Here is a 17,929-nt window from a genome sequence, read left to right as displayed (position 1 = left end):
AATTCGTAACAAATCCTCTGTATTTACCAAACATTCCTAAGTACTCAAATTCATCTCTAACTTATTATGCTACTTTCTTTTCTTGTGCTTGTGAAGTCACATATGAATAACTACATGAAACAATTATGTTAAAATCTATATTACTCAAAATAATTCGTAACATATACAATATATTTATTCTCAAAAATGTTGGTTACCTCAGTAATAGCATGATCATTACATTGAATGCTGCATTGAGAAGTAGTCAGGTTCTTGCAGTAAGGTATGTGCTCTGAGTGATCCACAAATACTTCTTTAATCCTGAAGTGTAGACAGGGATCAAACTGCAATCAAGTAATCAATATATCTGTAAATAATAATTTTTAAGGTTATACCTACCTACCTTAGTTATCACTCATTCGAAAATATTTTATATTTAGATAAATAATTATAGGCCTACAAAGTGAAATATGCTGCAGGCTGCATCATTTTTCCAGAATGTTACAGTACATTTGCAGAGTTTCGTCATTTGTTTTTTATCAAAAAGAAAACAGCAAAATGTACTTTAAATTCATTCTTACACAAGATGATTGATTACCATGTAATTTTCGACATAAGTGATGGCTGCACAGGACTGATTACAGAACACGCACTTTACAAAAGAACACCTGTATGAGTATCTTCAAAGAATATATAATCTACACGTTCCATACAAAAAGTAGAAAAAACAAACTCTAGCATCATCCACGAATTTGAATAACTCATATCAAATATAACGTTTCGGAATACATAAATTTCCAAAGAAATATTTTGTACAAAAAAAAACTGCGAAACCTGATTCACAGAAGTAACAAAAATGTCAGATAATAATCATCAACCAAAGAATGTGTCTTAACAGTTTTACAATATGTACTACAAGCATGCACGTGTCCATAACTCCTCCTTCAACTTTAAGTGAATGGAAAGAAAACCTCACTTATGCAACCATTACCTGAAATGCATTGGTTAAGGTTACCATGGTGCCAAACTTTCATCAACACTATAACAGTTTGCATAAAGTATATTTACCAATGCACTCTACATCACTAATTTTGCAAGTGCTCTGTACAGCAATTTATATGAAGTCAGCCTACTACTTTTTAATTTATATTAAGACAGCCTACTACTACTTTTTTCATTTATATTAAGACAGTCTACTACTTTTTAATTTATATTAAGACAACCTACTACTTTTTAATTTATCTTATCTAATGCAATCAAATCTAGTAAATAAGCATACACACATGACAAATGTATCTTTGATGTAGATATAGACTTTTATAATAATTATCTTCTTGTAAAGTTCGTAAGTGAATGACATTAAGAATTAAAAAATATGTCCTTTCCTAATATCACATAATATGAAAATAAAAATTTGAAAAAGTGAAAGTTACGATTACCCTCAATGTAGATTTCAAGGGTACAGTTGCGCCAAAAGTCAAATAATTACTTCCAGTTAAGTTGCAATAAACATCAGCTTTCCACAATTCACACACCTCCTTTGTCAGCCATGGATCTGCTACACATGACAACTGTAACACAACAGACGAAATTCGTGCATGCACTACACAAAACGAGATAAACTTGAACACTTATCACTTTGTGCCAAATTATGTAAAAAAAAAACTACACAGAAGCTCTCTTAAGAGAGTTGGCCTGGTGGGCTCAGTTGGTATAGCGCTGGCCTTCTATGCCTGAGGTAACATTCTATGTCGATCCCGGGTCAGGACGATGGCATTTAAGTGTGCTTAAATGTGACAGGCTCATGCCAGTAGATTTACAGGCATGTAAAAGAACTCCTGCGGGACAAAAATCCGGCACACCGGCAATGCTGATATAACCTCGGCAGTTGCGAGCATCGTTAAATAAAACATAACACTCTCTTAAAAGTCAATTAAGAAGAATATTATATTTAGAGATGTCAATATCAATTATTCTACAAAAATAATGAACGAGAACAGAAATTCAAAATGAAAATTTATGAACAACTCTAAAATTATTTCAGTTACCACGAAAATTGCCTGTTCATACTTTTGGAACTGTCTGGCTAGTCTCACCTTCATAAACATGGTTTACTATTACCATCTCCACGATGTTTGTATATTCTGAAGAGGAAAATATGAACATGGACCATAACAGATCTTGTCAAGCCTTGTAGATACATCCAGATATTGTTATTAAATATTGGAAAGCAAGAAGGATAATAACTTTGTTGTTTAGTCCTGACCATTAAACACAAATACACATAACACACTTTTACATATGTGCCATTGCAAAATGAGATAATCTTGACAATTTTGAAATACTGTTACAAATAAAAAAATACATATTTTTATCCCCATGTAGGGAGAGCCTGTAACCCCTAGAGGGTGCGTTCCCAGGTGGCTGATTGGGAAATGGATGGTAAGAGGGAAAAGAAATACCACCTGTGGACCAACAGGTAATTGTATATGCTGACCTAAGTAAGCCATAAATCACTTTCCGAGTATCAAAAATGATGAAAAGTGTACTTTCTTGAAAATGTGATAGTACATTTCTTGCAGAGCCACAGTATTTTTTTCTTTGTATAAAGAAAAAATAAAAAAGTAAAATTATTTCCTTCATTCATAACTCAAACAAGGCTCTTTTATTATGTTGCAAGTATTTAGTAGTATTTCTATTGTAGAGCAAACTGAAAACTCTCTGAAGCTACTGTTTTTCCAGAGTTTAAGACGCACTTTTTTCCTTGGGAAATAGGTCTAAGAAAACAGTGTGCATCTTATATGCTAATACCGAGTTTGTAAATGGGAAGCTGTAAAAACTGAGACAATGGTTACGGTAAATCATTTAAGTGTGGCATTAGTAATGCACTTGATACAGAGGACAACTTCTTGTATGAGCACAGATTCTGATTTAGAAGTTTCAAGAGACTCTTCTTTTAGCTCTGTAAATGAATTTCTGAATTTTGATGAAGATTAAAAGGTATTTTTTCCTAGTTATAGTAGGTATTTGATGAAAGTAGAGCTATGTATTATTTTATATTTGAAATACTGTAAACTCGTTATAATATTCAGTGATTAAGTTTTTCCTAAAAATGAGGTGTGTCTTATACATCACAATACACGGTAATTAAAAAAAAATTGAAACCACAGTTCATGTCATTAATATAGTGGTCTAAACATTTTAATTTTCTGGTCAATTTACTCTATTTTACAGACCATTTTCCAAGAAGTCTATTAAGGCTGGTATTCATAGTCGACACTTTATATCACCACTTTGCAAAGTGACACTTTTGACGAAAGTGGCTCTTTCATATTAGCGGTATTCATAGGCGATTGAAGAAGTGCACTTCACAAAGTGTCACTTTACACCAGCAAAGTGTAGAGTTTCAATTTGGTTGGTAACAGAAGTCCCACAATGCCTTTCAAAACAAGTGAACAAACAATAACAAATTAATTACGTATAACCTACAAATTACAATGCTTGTGATTCGAATTGGGAGCCCAATTGATTGCGCGAGAAAGAAAATATATATTTAAATAGTTTTATTTCAGTTTCTAGTTTTTGTTGCTGATAGTTTAGATTATTTCAGTCAGTTCAGATATATAACATTTTAATGAATAGTTAGTGATACTGCTGGTGAAATTAGGTTAGGTTTTGTACAGTACATAACTGATCCATTAATTGATAATTATAGACGAGATGTCGCTGAGTCAATGATTCAATTGAATGAACGACTCCTGTTGCTAGGTAACTCGCTCAGAATTAAATAGTTCACATAGTTCACTTAAAACAACGATTCCTGTTGCTTGGTGACGCTCAGAATTAAATAGTTCACTTTAGTGAACGATTCTTTGGTGACTGTTGTAATCGAAGATGGTTTGCTTATTGTTTATTACATACACATGATGTAAAAAGCGGGGTATCGGGGCTGCAAGCCCCGATGATGATCCGATGTGTAGCACATGATGGAAAAAGCGGGGTATCCCCTGATGATGATCCGACGTGTAGCACATGATGAAAAAAGCGGGGTGTCGGGCACTGAAACGTGCCTTTGCGAAAGCATGGTGATGCGCATTTGACAAACGCAGTGTACGTAACTTACTTGCTAATAATACCATTTCATATAAATGAGTGATTCGTTAGTGATCGCTGTATAGTTCACTAGGTATACCATTCACTGTTAACTGAAGACTTCCTACAATTATTGTTCGTATTATAATATGTAACACTATCACTATAGTTAGCTAAGTTTTTCTTTTAATAACTGAACACTTCTCACAATCATTGTTCTCATTTTAATATGTAGGTAGGTAACTCGCTCAGAATTAAAATATTCAATAGTTCATATAAATGAACGATTCCTTGGTGATCGCTGTATAGTTCACTAGGTATACCATTCACTGTTAACTGAAGACTTCCTACAATTATTGTTCGTATTATAATACGTAACACTGTATAGTTCGCCAAGTTTTTCTTTCAATAATTGAACACTTCCTAAAAAAAAGCATTGTTCGTATGACACTATCACTCATTGCTGAGGAATGTAGTCTTTAGGTTTTAATCCTTCTATTCCGTACCCTGGCTATGTGTCGTGGATATGCTGTAGAAACTGCGGAAACATTTCACTGGGTGTAGTCATTCCTTTCAGTTTCTGTTGTTCACGATATAGGAACTCAAATACGTATAAATGATCATTTTCAATTTCCCTGCCTTCTCTTTTTAAAACCGATTTCAACGTTTTCCACATTCGTTCCACTTTTTGGGTGTGCACAGAACGATCATCTTCACGTACAAATTCTATCGAGTGATTCACAATTTCATGGATATATCCTTCATCTTTCAAATCACTGAAAGACTTCCAACCATCCGTCATAATTTTAGTATGTGGTTTGATGAATGACTTAATTATGGGTATCAAGGTATTTTTATCTCTTTTTTCCACTTTCAATACAAACGATTCTTTCGTCTCTCTATCGATACCTCCAAAAACCCATACGCTATTTTTCTCGATTTTGAGAAGTCTGCCCCTTTTATATTTTCTGGTGTAGACATGTGTTTCATCTAATTCCACGATGTGTCCTCCTCCTATGGGTTTGGTATTTTGTATAATTATAACATAACATATTTCTCTGCAGAAACAGAAATAATCTAGTGCAGTACTGAAGTGAACTTCTGCCTCTAATGCAGCTATCTGAAGAGTTGTTTGAAGCAACCACATATAAATAAGAACTAAGCTTTGACGTATAGTTATTTTTGTGTTTTCGAACCACGTGTTGTGGGTTATAGACGTTTCCTGTTTACACTTTTTACACTTCAAACAGAATTAATAGTTTGAATATTTTACCCTTCTCTGCCAATTCACATTATCACTTGATTTGCAACTCACACATTTCTTTGCACTTTTGTCGGGTATTAGTTTATACGACATGGCGAAATCAATCTCTTCTTCTTCACTGCTCAAATTACTGAAAAGTTTTCTCAAATTATAATTATTTTTACTTTCCATGGCTCATGCAATAAATTATTATTACTGTCGTTACGTCATAGTACCCATCTTAAAAATGGCGCTTCAACTAACAATTATTGTTTATCAGGTTGCTTTGGAAATGTGACGTCATAGATAATGTTCGTCAATATTGTCCTCTTTATGCATATTTTTCCTTGTTTATCTTTGCTATAAACAAGTAAATTATTGTTTTTTAAACGTCAAGAATAATTTAGATTACGTAAATTTGCTTTATCTGTTTTATTTGTTTTCTTTAATCCTACCCTGCTTTATCTGTTTTATTTATTTTCTTTAATCCTACCCTAAACATAAGAGACCTATTTTAAACTTTATTTCACAACGTAGCTGTTTAGCCGAGCGTGTTAAGGCGAGGTATTATGGTGCCAGAGGTCCCAGGAACGAATCCCATCCAAACCGACAAGGTAAGTAAAATTGGATTTGTATGATATAGTAGTATAGTTTGAGATATGTAGAATTACATGACCGTGACAAAATACATGTAGTAGTAAAATAAAAATAGAGACATGACAGGAGTGAAGTGGTACAATAAGAGGTAGGGACATCTAGGAGAGAGAAGTTTAAGAGAAAACAGAAGAAAGGGAGACATGCAGGAAAAAGCCTTAAAATTTTTTCAAATTCAATTCAAAAGAACTAATTCAATTGAATCATTGGCTCAGCGACATCTCGTCTATAATTATCCATTAATTTATATAGTTAGATTAGGTTCTGTACATATCTTTTTCATTGATTTATGTCGCTAAGTTAGATTTTGTATGTATCCGTTCCACTGATTTATATAGTTTGGTTAGATTTTGTAGCCTACATATCTTCTATTAGTTTATATAGTTAGGTTAAGTTGGACTGAGTAGGTTAAGTTTTGTGTATGTAATCATTAAATTTATATCGTTAGGTTAGGTTTTATATGTATCTGCTTCATTGATATACAGTGAAACCTCAATTCATCGTTTTGTTCTGGACTTCTGAAAAAAAAAAAACGGTGGAAACGAGAAAACAATTGATACGGGAACCTGTCTAAAATGAATATAAGCAGTCAAATTTACTTATAGTACACACGTGTGTTCATATACTAAAGAATGTGTGGTACATGAATGATTTTTTTATTAACTCACTTCATTTCTTGTTAAAAAAGTCACTAATTTTCATTTGCTTACTTGCATCTTTACTTTCTAAGCTAAACAGTAGCTTCTCAATATTAATAATGTTCACTTGGTCTCTGGCGGCGATCTCGTGAGCATGTATGAACGCTCTCATGGTCTCGAACGCACTTAGTGCTTCTTGAAAACTCGGCACTGGTTTGAGATCAACTTCATCATTATCATCACTGTCGAATTGTCCCTCCTCCATGGAATTTCCACTCGCCACTTCCTCACACATTTCTTCCACAGACAGCACATCACATGTCGCGAGTTCTTGGTCCACAGACACATAAGCGTCGAAATCAACGCCAGCGGTTCCTGTCTCCAGCTAAGTCCAGTCTTCGTCTTCATCATTTCTGTTGACTTCCGACATGTCTGACTCTTCATTTCTGTCCCCGTAACCACATTTTACGAAACAGTTCTGAATTGTGAACCGAGTCACTTGTTGCCATGCCGAAACAATAAAGTGAATGGCCTGTAGTATGTCTATCTTCATTTTTACTTCTTTCCTTTCATCCATCAAACATAAAGCCCTCTGCACTAGCTGCTTCCTATACGCCTGCTTGAAGTTCTTTATAACTCCTAAATCAAGTGGCTGTACAACACTGGTGCATTTTGGGGGATAAAACATCACCTTCACATTCTTCAAAGAGGATGTGTCTGGAGAATGTGCAGCACAATTATCAATAAAAAGGAGGATTTTCCTGCCTTTTGCACCAAAGAATTTATCAAGAGCGTGAAGAATGTCTCTGAAAATCTCCGATGTCATCCATGCTTTGGAATTAGCATAGTATTTCACAGGTAGTTTCTTCACGTTTTTGAAACACCGTGGTTTTGCAGACTTGCCAGTAACAATGGGAACTTGTTTGTCTGAGCCATCGGTGTTTGTGCACAGCAGTACAGTCAGTCGCTCCTTCGCACTTTTGCCTCCGTGACAGGATTCTCCTTTAAGTGCCAGCGTACGGTCTGGAAGACAGTTGAAGAAGAGGCCTGTTTCATCTGCATTATAGATGTCCCGAGGCTCGTACTCTTCCAGCAGCTCCGGGAGTCTTTGGAACCAGAGATCCGTGGCGCTGGTATCCACAGCAGCACTTTCCCCAGCCAGTTTCTTAAACACCAAGCCATGGCATTGTTTGAAACAAGAGATCCAGCCATTCAATGCAGATTGTTTCAGCTATTTTCAGAGATTTCTCCTTCAAGATGGTCCCATCAATGGGAATGCCTGATGCTCGTGCCTGTTGATACCAGGAAAAGAGGACATTTTCGAGCTCGCTGTAAGTTGGCTCTTTGCCTGTCTTCCTCTTTTTGGCTGCTGTTCCACACTTATCAGCCTGCTGTCTGATTTCTATTTTCTTTGCCATTATGCAATTTAGAGTTGAAGGTGGCAGGCCAAGATGCTTAGCAATGTCAATCCTCTTCTCTGTTGGATTTTTCTCCACCTCTTCTATGATATGAAGTCGTTCTTCTGAAGTCCGAACTTTTTTACACGGAAATGCCATATCTGAGAAAATCAGATTAGAAACTGCCAAGTTAAAAATACGAACTGTCGAGAATCGAACACGTGTGATAGACTGCGTACACAACTTGGTGGAAGCGTGGACTGGGATGTTTTACAATAGAAAACGATCGATAGGACACATGAACCCTTCTACATTGTCTTGTCAGGCAAGCTGTGAGGAAGGTCGGTGGGTAAGCAGGCCAATAACCATAAAACTTCACAATTGGAGCTTGCAGCACAACATTCTGAAGACATCAACTGCTACAAACATTTGTAAGCTTGTTGCTATTTCTTAAAACTGATCAATCCTGGATTTACACACTTCAGGGCTAAAAAATCTGGCCAATAGATGCGGGAAAACGATAAATCGAGGAACGATAGATGCGGGCTTTATAGTCATAGTTTAAATAGAATATGTTCAGGGACCAACGAATTTGAATGATGGATCCGGGAAAATGATACATCCAGGAACAATAAATCGAGGTTCCACTGTATCGTGTTATTTCCGTTATTTTCATTTTTGTCTTTTTCATGAATAGTGAATAGAAGTAAAAAAGAATTAAATAAACATATTACTACTGCTATTATTATTATTATTATTACTACTACTATTTTCTCTCTCTCGTTTCCATTATTGCCTGCTCTTCAGGAATATTTTGAATGCCAAATGTTTCTACAATGCAAAACAAACTAGGCCTAATAGTATAAGATCTCTTTTCATGGTGAGGTTATGACTGCACATGAACTAGAGACAGTAAATGTATTGCTTACCGGCGTGAAAATATATATTACTCGTATCAAAACAGTAATGATTATATCAACATCAAGATAAATCTTATCTCAAAATACAGGTAGTCAACAAAAATCAAAATCATTTTAAACCCAATATAATTACGGAATCTGCTTAGAAGGCAGGCACGTGAGGTCTCCCATTGCTAATTTAAGATAGTTATGCCTACATTAAATTGAAGTTAGTTTAATATTATTTAAGTTAAAAAATTATTTTCAGTAATAAAAAATAGGTTATATAGGCATATCTACCTACATATCACTTTATCGAATTGAGGTTATAAATATACTACAGAAATACCTGAACTATAATATTATACATATTAATGTATGGTACATACATATCTGTAGCATAGAATTTTAATGCAGTCAATAACTGTATTATTGGAGGCACTGGCAAACGTCTATTATTCGTTTTTGTCAACCAGTCATCGAAAATATAAGCAATCTCAATAAGTTTCTTTATCAAATCGGAACCGTTTTTTTAAGTTCTATATCATTATAAAATTCCATGGGATTGTCTTTAGGCCTATCTCTAATTTGTACATTGTCCACTAATTGTGCCATCTCTTCCGCACGTTCTAATAATTCGACAACTTCCAAGATGTCCGCCATTTTTCTACAAAGTGTCACTTTCGGCTCAAAGTGTGGTCGGAACTACACTTTCATCCAAAGTGTTCCTTTGCACCAAAGTGTCGACTGTGCAACGGAAAAGTGATACTTTGCGTCTTCCAAAGGACACTTTAATCGAAAGTGTCGACTATGAATACCAGCCTAAGATATATGAACAAAGAGTGAGCAACACATTCTCCCAAGAACCACGAATGATGAAAGAAATTTTTATGTAAAGTAATTAAAAAGAAAAAAACTAGTTAGAGGATGATCACTTACTGACCTCGCACAATACAGTGTCATTGCCTGATGATTCAGCTATCACTCGTGCTTCTGCACACTTATCCATATCATCACTACACGTCTTGAAGAAGACAGTGCCATCACAGTCCAAAGTCACTTGGTTGAGGTTCTCCATTTGAATTTCTGGTATAAACTGAATGCCAAAGAAGGTGATGGCTGTCAAGATCTGAAAAGCCAAGAACAGTGTCTTCTGGAGCTGGAAGTGATCAGCAACTGCTCCAAATATTGGTTTTGCAAGCATCCCTGTGATTGGCAGTACTGTGTAGATTGTGCCTACAACTACACTGGAAAACCCCAGCTGGCGGGCATAAATAGGCAGGAATGGTACAACTGGTGCCGTGCCTGCAACAGAAAAAGAGGCGAGTGTAATAAAATCGACTAATTTCCTGCAAAAATTTTGTCCACTAATGTAACACAAATCAAAGGTGACATTAGGGCCTTCAATGGGTGATTAATGTCTGTGGATACTGCATATACTGGGTGTTCATTTCAAAGTGTGTCATGACGTCACTGTTGTGGGTCAGCGATTTGAAGCAAGTTTCAGCTTTTATGTCAGAGAAGTTGCCTATTAATCAAGGCGTTCAATCTGAACTTGAGAACGTGTATGGTATGACTTGAACGTCGTAGCAACAGATGGTGGTCTGTACAGTCTGTGTGCTACCATAACCTCTTTCGAATTGTGTTTTGCTTGGGCAAGTCGTACGCAGAGTATTTCTTATCATCGGTTGCGTACAGCAACATTCCACAACACAAATAAAATGTTCCGTGTCCGTGTTGACAGTCGAAGTTAATGTCAACAAATACTGTACGTAAGTAATCGTCTTAACCCTCTCCCCATATCCTGACAGTAAGAAAAAAAACTCACCCCAGTATGTGTTTCCAAACAGTTCACATTCCTGCCACTACTGGAGTTACCGTACGTATCGGTAAGTACTCTTCAGAATGAATGCCATACTTGCTAGGCAACTTCTCTGGCACATAGGTAATACGCCTCTGCAGAAGTGTAGGAAGATTGAATTGTCTAGGCTCATCGGCTAGCCACATGACGTCATACAGCGAGCCATGAGACATTTTGAACTGAACACGCAGTATAGTGTGTATTTGGAGTAGTTCAGGTTACAATACTTACCTGCATTCCATAAGAAATATTGGCCCTTTACTGGAAGAAGGTCTCTGTTAACTTCCATGTTCACCATTTTTGAAATATATGTAACTATGTAGTAATCAGTCTTAAAAATTACTTTAAGCTGCAATTCATATTAAAACTGGACTAGAACCTGCAAAGAAAATTAGCATTAATATCTACATGACAAAATTTCAGGCACTGATAAAGATACTGAATGGCAATTAATGTGAAAATAATTACAAGTACAAATTGTATTCCCTTATAACTCACAACTTAAAGTATGCTGTATATATTACAATAAGATATTTCTTTTAAACATAAAAATATTCAGCACTAATACTCCATTCTATATGATATATATCACCATCACCATTTCTACTAATCTTTATTCACTTTTCAATACAATTGAATTCAATTGTCACTGTAATTTTACTCTGTCCTTTTTGCGGACTTATATAGCCTACTGGTAGAAAATTTCATGGAAATGCCAACCAAATCAATGAAAAAAAATATTACAGAATTGAAGATCAAACAATATCGAAATATGTCTAGGAGACTCTGAACTTACTAAAAATAACAAAGTTGGTCAGAGCTGTAAAACTATGTATGGAAATGTATTTTACAGAATTTTTACTTTAAACCTCATTACCCAATTTTGACTTACACCACTTCTGCTCTGAACGGCTCATATATTGTTAGTGTCACACAAATACTAAAACAAATTCATTACTGCCTTATAGTATGCCAAACTCATCAGCAGAGAGAACCAATTGTATCGAAGCAGAATGAGTGAGGAAAAGAAAGAACAAGCCCGAATATTAGACAAATAAAGACAGAAAGCAGCTCGAAAAAATCTTCCAAAATCTAGAAAAAAAAAAAAAAAAACAGATAAAAAAAAATACAAAATTGAAATCGAATGAGACACAGAAGGTTAGGAAAGAAACTACAAGTCTCACAAAAGATTCTTGAAACTGTAAATCAAGATGGCAGTGTTCCTTATAAATCTCGCCAAAACTGTCTAAAATTGTAAATCATGTAAAAGAAAAACTTCCAAAGAGTCTACACAAAAAAAACTACTGTGATTCAAAATTTAGCAGAGATATACATAACTTAAAAAAAAAGTAATATTTGCAGAAAGAATTGGAAATGACATCAAAATTTGGTATGCAGTTTCTATCAAAGAGATTATTTATCTCGTCAGTTACCCAATATGAAAGATTTTGTCCCTGTTTATTATGGCACTCTAAAAACTAAAGTAAGTAAAAGATTCATTCAAATGTCTCTGCAAGAAGTGCACAATATGTTCTTGAAAGAAAACAACAACGTGGAAATAGGCCCATAGCAAGTTTTGCGCACTACAATCAGTACATAGCTATTCTACCTGCAAGTCAAATTCCTGCTAACTGTATATGCCAAAAGCATGCAAACTTTGAGTTTTTGCTACAAGCAGTGTTTCAGCACTGTACAGATGTACCAAAGAAGTCAGAGTGTTTTGTTCAAAGATTATGTGCAGTTTATCAAATAAGAATTACATTCTTCAAATATGTTCAGAATGTACTGATAAATGTAATGCACTAGTCTCGATTTTGAATCAACAAAAATTATCTGAAGAAACTGGTTTCAGGAAAAGCTGGAAAGTGGAAAAGTTCAGAAGGTTCAATCAATTGGAACAGTTAGTATGCTGTCTGATGAAATAAAAGCAATATAGAAAATTTGTTGCTACACCTCTACCTTAAGGACAGACGAATTATTTCAATACTCAACGAGAAAATATTCCTGAAAATGTGACCTGATTCAAGTCAACTTTAGTGAAAATTACACTATAGAACATAAAAATTAAGTGCAAGCTGCACAGTGGAGTTCAGATCAAAATGCGTTTTACACTGCTGTTGCCTGGAGTTCATTTACAAAAGAATCTTTTGCAAATGTTACCAATTACCTTCATCATGATAAATATGCAACATGTTTGGGATTTGTGAACTCCTGATTGTAACAAGGCTTCATTCTGTCCAGAATGGATTGTCAGTCACTCAATTTCCTAACAGATGAAGCATAATTTCATTTAAGCAGGGGTGTTCATCTTGGGTTGCGCAAAAAAAAAAAAACAATGCTCGGCACGAAATTCTATTGCACAATCAAAAAGAGGGGTGTGATGTGTAGTTAATGTTCATTTATTTTATTATGAGGCAAGGAATTTGTCAGTACTACAAATGACGTACAAATGTCTTTTTTTTTTCGCATGCTTACTAATAAACAAAAAGAGAGAGGAGAGAGAGGGGGAGAGGGAGGGGAAGGGGGAGAGAAAGGGTGAGTGAGTGAGAAACATTATAGCCCTAATCATATGTAACAGATTGATCAGTCTAATCCACTTTCAAGACAACCTTTATCAATTTCACTATGCTGCCTGCTGTCATCTAGCGATCTCAAAAGAAGTCACAATATAACCCTCATGGAATTACATGGAGTAATAGCTTACAGCAGTACTTCCAAGTAGTGGTTGTTACGAAAAAATTCATTTTCGACAGTGGAGATCCTAGAGGTTGTTCTCTTTTATATGTTGCCATTTTATAACATGGGAAAGACCAATCTCATATAGGTATATGTGATCATGGATTATGAGTAAACTTGAAACAAAAACTGTACTACTGTTATAATCGGCACACTTTAAATAGTTAGAAACTGAGATAAACAAAAATGATCTGCAAAATATTAGACAGTTTTCCCGAATTTCCTTTATTGATGTCAGAATCCAAGAAAAGCACGACTCCTTGAAGATGTGCCTGGAGATGAAAGCAAGTGCCACATAGGAGAAATGCCATTTTATCCTACAATGTATTTTTTTTTTTCTAGATTATCATGGTGCTAGCCTAAAGATAATTCTCGTTTAATCGCAACATACTACATAGGCTAATTACTATTTGATCACGAATATTGTCATATTCCAGTTAAGTTTTTTAAGTTTACTTGTTAATTTTATTCTACAAAGGCTCTGCAGAATTATGTTCCCATGAAAGAAAGATTTATGACTTTCTGACGAATAGGAAATAAGTAAATTAATTTCACTGTATTCATAGGCGAATAAAATTATTGAAAGATATTTTAAAGTTTTGCCTTCGACTGTAAAATATTATAGACCTATAACCAATGATACAACTAAACTTAACATAGGCCTACTAAAACTTTGTGTTGTACTAGTAGACTACATTGTAAACCTCTTCTGTATATATTTCAACTAGACTATGACTATAAATTAAGACTTTATAGTATTATTAAGTTTTTTGACTTGTTCCATATTCTAGCTGTGAAGCAATGTATGCATACCATGGAATGTTAATAAATACAATACAATATAACAAATATAAAAAGGGCTGGATTGCTTTTACTACAAATTTCTCAACAGTATTTCATACGTAAGCACAAAGAGTTTAACTTACCGCAGAATGTAATTCCCAGCTGCTTACATTCAAATATTAAAATCTCAAATACGCTAAGTACATTGAAGGTCTCTGGCTTTAGTTAGTTGAGCATTTAAGCTTTCTTCTGCAGCTTGTATGTTTTTTTTTTTTTTTAAACTTGAGCAGATTTCATCTACAAACTGAAGAAATAAAAACAATACGTTTAAAACTTTCAATTACTATAGAATTAAAGACAACATTAAACATCTTAAGTTACTTAATATTCCAGAATTCAACATCAAACTCGTGAACAACGCTTTTACAGCAAAGTTCTTGAAACATGTTGCGAGACTGGATAAAATTACCGGTATTTTATTTTGTAAGTGTTGCCAGTGCAGACAACTCTCACTGAATGAGTACAAGTTATCAGGGCAAGGTATGAAGTTTTTCAGTCAGTGACAACAGAAATTGGTGATGATTTGAATTGAATAGAACTTCAAAATATTTTATGAATTTGAATTATTTGCATTGTATAATACCTAATATTTTTATTTTACTTTATTCTACTCATTGCTGAACCCGCTGAATGATTTGTATTGTTTGGGCTACAAAAATATAATTTTTTTACTAGTACTCTTAGTAGAATATACTACACATACTACCTACCATGAATCTTACAAATGTGATCATATAAATGAGCATTCATAAAATTGGTAAAATACTGATTAAATTGCATATTATACCAGTAGGCCAACAAAATAAAGCTAGACTATTTATTTTATTACAGTATTTCACTTCTAGCAGATGCGGTAATGTGACAATTTACCACTTTTCATTACCACAAATACCACATCTATATAGGCCTACCTCGTCTTTAAACAGTCCACAAATAATGCATTAACACATCGGTAAATTAGATTATGGAGAACTTAATAAACTTGTTCCTCACGTACTTTGTACCCTTTCTTACGCCACAAATTAAACTTACATCGCTGCAACCTCATAATCCACACTTCCATATCAGCTGTTCCCAACGCTGAGCCACCACAGTCATGCATATATAGTCACGAAGCTTCAGTTGTGAGGGTGCTAGGAACAATAGACTGTGCCGGTACAATTTCGCATTGTCTGTAATGAGGCGATATTAGCGATCCTAGTGGTTAGCGACTATCTAAGGATGCATATTCACTACGTATTGAACTTCGTGACTGTATATACTAGACTGTGGCTGAGCCGCAGAACGATTTCGTATTCAGGAATACAAGTACAAGTTTCAGTAAAAAGATGGCGCTACTAGCAACCTAAAATCCATATATATATATATATAATTTGAACTGGTAATGGAAATTACGGGAAAACGGCTGAACGGTTTTTAATAAATGACCCCTCATTTTCAAGCTTGGAACCCAAAGTTTTTCAGAAAAATAGTAGTTTCCAGTGAAATGTCAATTTTCCTACATCATTTTCCTTTTTTCCAAAATCCATCTTTCGTCAGTTTTGAGAACTAATTAATTGCATTCACGGCCGACTTGATATACGCTTCCTTAAGCGAAGCGAGCATCAAGTCGGCCGTGTTGCATTTCAGAATAAAACAAAAAACACACTACAATAAACAAATGGCTATTACACGAAGGCCATGACCTACAGGATTGCTGACAGAGTTCAGACGGCTCAGTTTCTTTCCCATCATAATGCCAATATGTCGATCTTCATTTGTGCAATTTTTTGATAACATATAAAAAATAATTTGTGCGAGATCGTGCGTATTTGGTTAGATTCCGCACGAAACCAATCCGCGGAAACAACGAGTTAGTTTCTATCTCGTTGCGCGGAAAGTCTAAAATTCCACATTCAGTATTCCCAACCTAACACACACAACAATTTCCCTCTTCTTACCGCTTAAGTGACATCACAGTCTAATAGATACAGTCACGCAACTCATACGTATAAAATATGCCAACATTTGACAGCTGGCGCGACAGTAGCACTCTAGCGGCAGGCAAGTTAAAAGTGTGCACACGACATATGATAACACATCAGAAAACGGGTTTTGCGTAATTTATTTTATATTTTTATGCTATACAATAAGTGTATATGGCTCTTATTAATTCTACTTTAGAATCCTGGAAGAATTTCACACGCAGTTAATCTACAAGTTTCAGAAGCTGGGAATAAACGTAATTCTTTCTGCTCCTTACAACTGAATCATGGCCCTGATCACGTATCATGGTTTGAAATAATATAATTGTTCGTGCGTGGTCGGTTAATTCAATTCATTTCTAAATATATTTATGAATCATTGGAACTTTGTATTTCCTGTGAGAAGAGTAAAAATTAGTAGCTTCAAAATTGTAGGGCATATCTCGTAGGATACATCGCGCGGTGAACTCCTCTCCCTATTGGCCTATTTCCTGAGAAATTAACGATTTTGCATACCACAAATCGGGGTAAACTCGGCCGCTGAGGTAAACTTCAAAATAAAGAAAAGGGGAGGATTTAAACATTAATATGAAGTTCATTATTTTTCCATTTCTTAAGAACCGGTATTTCCTTTATTATTTTGAGTCACAAATAGTACTGATGTTGTGGTTTAAATTTTTATGGCAAGTTTGCCGCATTTTACATTACATTTCCAATTTTTATACATAATGCCTAATTTTAACTTATCCTACCTGTATAATACGTAATTTGCATGCACTTACTGTTAATATGACGTAGGGAAGAACAAATAAATGAACACACAATTTTGTTGAAAAAATTGTTAACTTCAATTAACTCAGAAAATGTAGGGCCTAATTTTATTTTCAGAGCAGATGTGGTGTAAGTCAAAAATGGGTAATGAGGGGTTAAAGTAAACATTCTCTAAAATACAGCGCAAAGTGACAGTTAATATTGAATGTATTTAAACTATTAATAGTCAGTGAATAGCATGAAGGATATATTAATTGCTAATTTGCGCTGTATTTTACATAATTTTTACTTTAAACCTCATTACCTGATTTTGACTTACATCACTTCTGCACTGAACGGCTCAAATAATCACTGGGAATATAAAATCAACACCAATAACAGTCATCCAAATTATTACAGAAAAGATTGCTTTTTATATTAAATTTAAAAAGGCTCTTTTATTTCTTGAGAACTTAATACGTCTGCCGCTTGAATCTACACCAACACATCAGAAATTTATCGACACAGTCTGGATTTATTCAAGAAGTGAATATTTTGCAAAAGGATTACTATACTCCATGAATTCTTGCAAAATTAACACCATGATACCTACTTGAATGATATATAACATTCAACTTTTGAAAAATATAAAGAAAAAAACGCGAATACAAAAATTATGGAATTACTTGCATTAAAAACTGTAGATATATTATCCAAAATCGGAATGGTTACACATTTACACATATGATCTCTGCAAAAAAATAATATACTGTAACAGGTATTTACTTTGTTTTTATTTAAACTGTCCTTCCTGACATACAAATAGGTAACTGATAAGTAATAAATGTTGTACAGAACACAATACGTAGGCTA

At 34.6% G+C, this 17,929-nt stretch overlaps 1 protein-coding gene across 5 annotated transcripts in view; it reads right to left on the bottom strand.

Moving 5' to 3' along the window:
- The window catches only part of LOC138706433 (major facilitator superfamily domain-containing protein 6-like), a 37,080-nt gene extending 21,524 nt beyond the window's left edge, over positions 1-15,556 (bottom strand). The window contains exons 1-6 of one of the 5 annotated variants that reach the window (XM_069835736.1): positions 15,375-15,556; positions 14,426-14,586; positions 10,995-11,142; positions 9,846-10,207; positions 1,419-1,550; positions 198-323 (exon numbers count right to left, since the gene is read on the bottom strand). In XM_069835736.1, the coding sequence (XP_069691837.1) occupies positions 198-323; positions 1,419-1,550; positions 9,846-10,207; positions 10,995-11,061 (687 nt within the window). In that variant the 5' untranslated portion in view covers positions 11,062-11,142; positions 14,426-14,586; positions 15,375-15,556. Of the gene's footprint in view, positions 1-197; positions 324-1,418; positions 1,551-9,845; positions 10,208-10,994; positions 11,143-14,425; positions 14,587-15,253 lie in introns of all 5 variants that reach the window. The other 4 variants (XM_069835735.1, XM_069835739.1, XM_069835737.1 and 1 more) reach the window with 4 other exon arrangements.
- Positions 15,557-17,929: the final 2,373 nt, after the last annotated feature.

This window comes from Periplaneta americana, chromosome 9, assembly GCF_040183065.1.
Source record: "Periplaneta americana isolate PAMFEO1 chromosome 9, P.americana_PAMFEO1_priV1, whole genome shotgun sequence".
In the NCBI taxonomy this organism is placed as follows: Eukaryota; Metazoa; Arthropoda; class Insecta; order Blattodea; family Blattidae; genus Periplaneta; species Periplaneta americana.
This window is presented reverse-complemented; position numbering and strand designations above follow the sequence as displayed.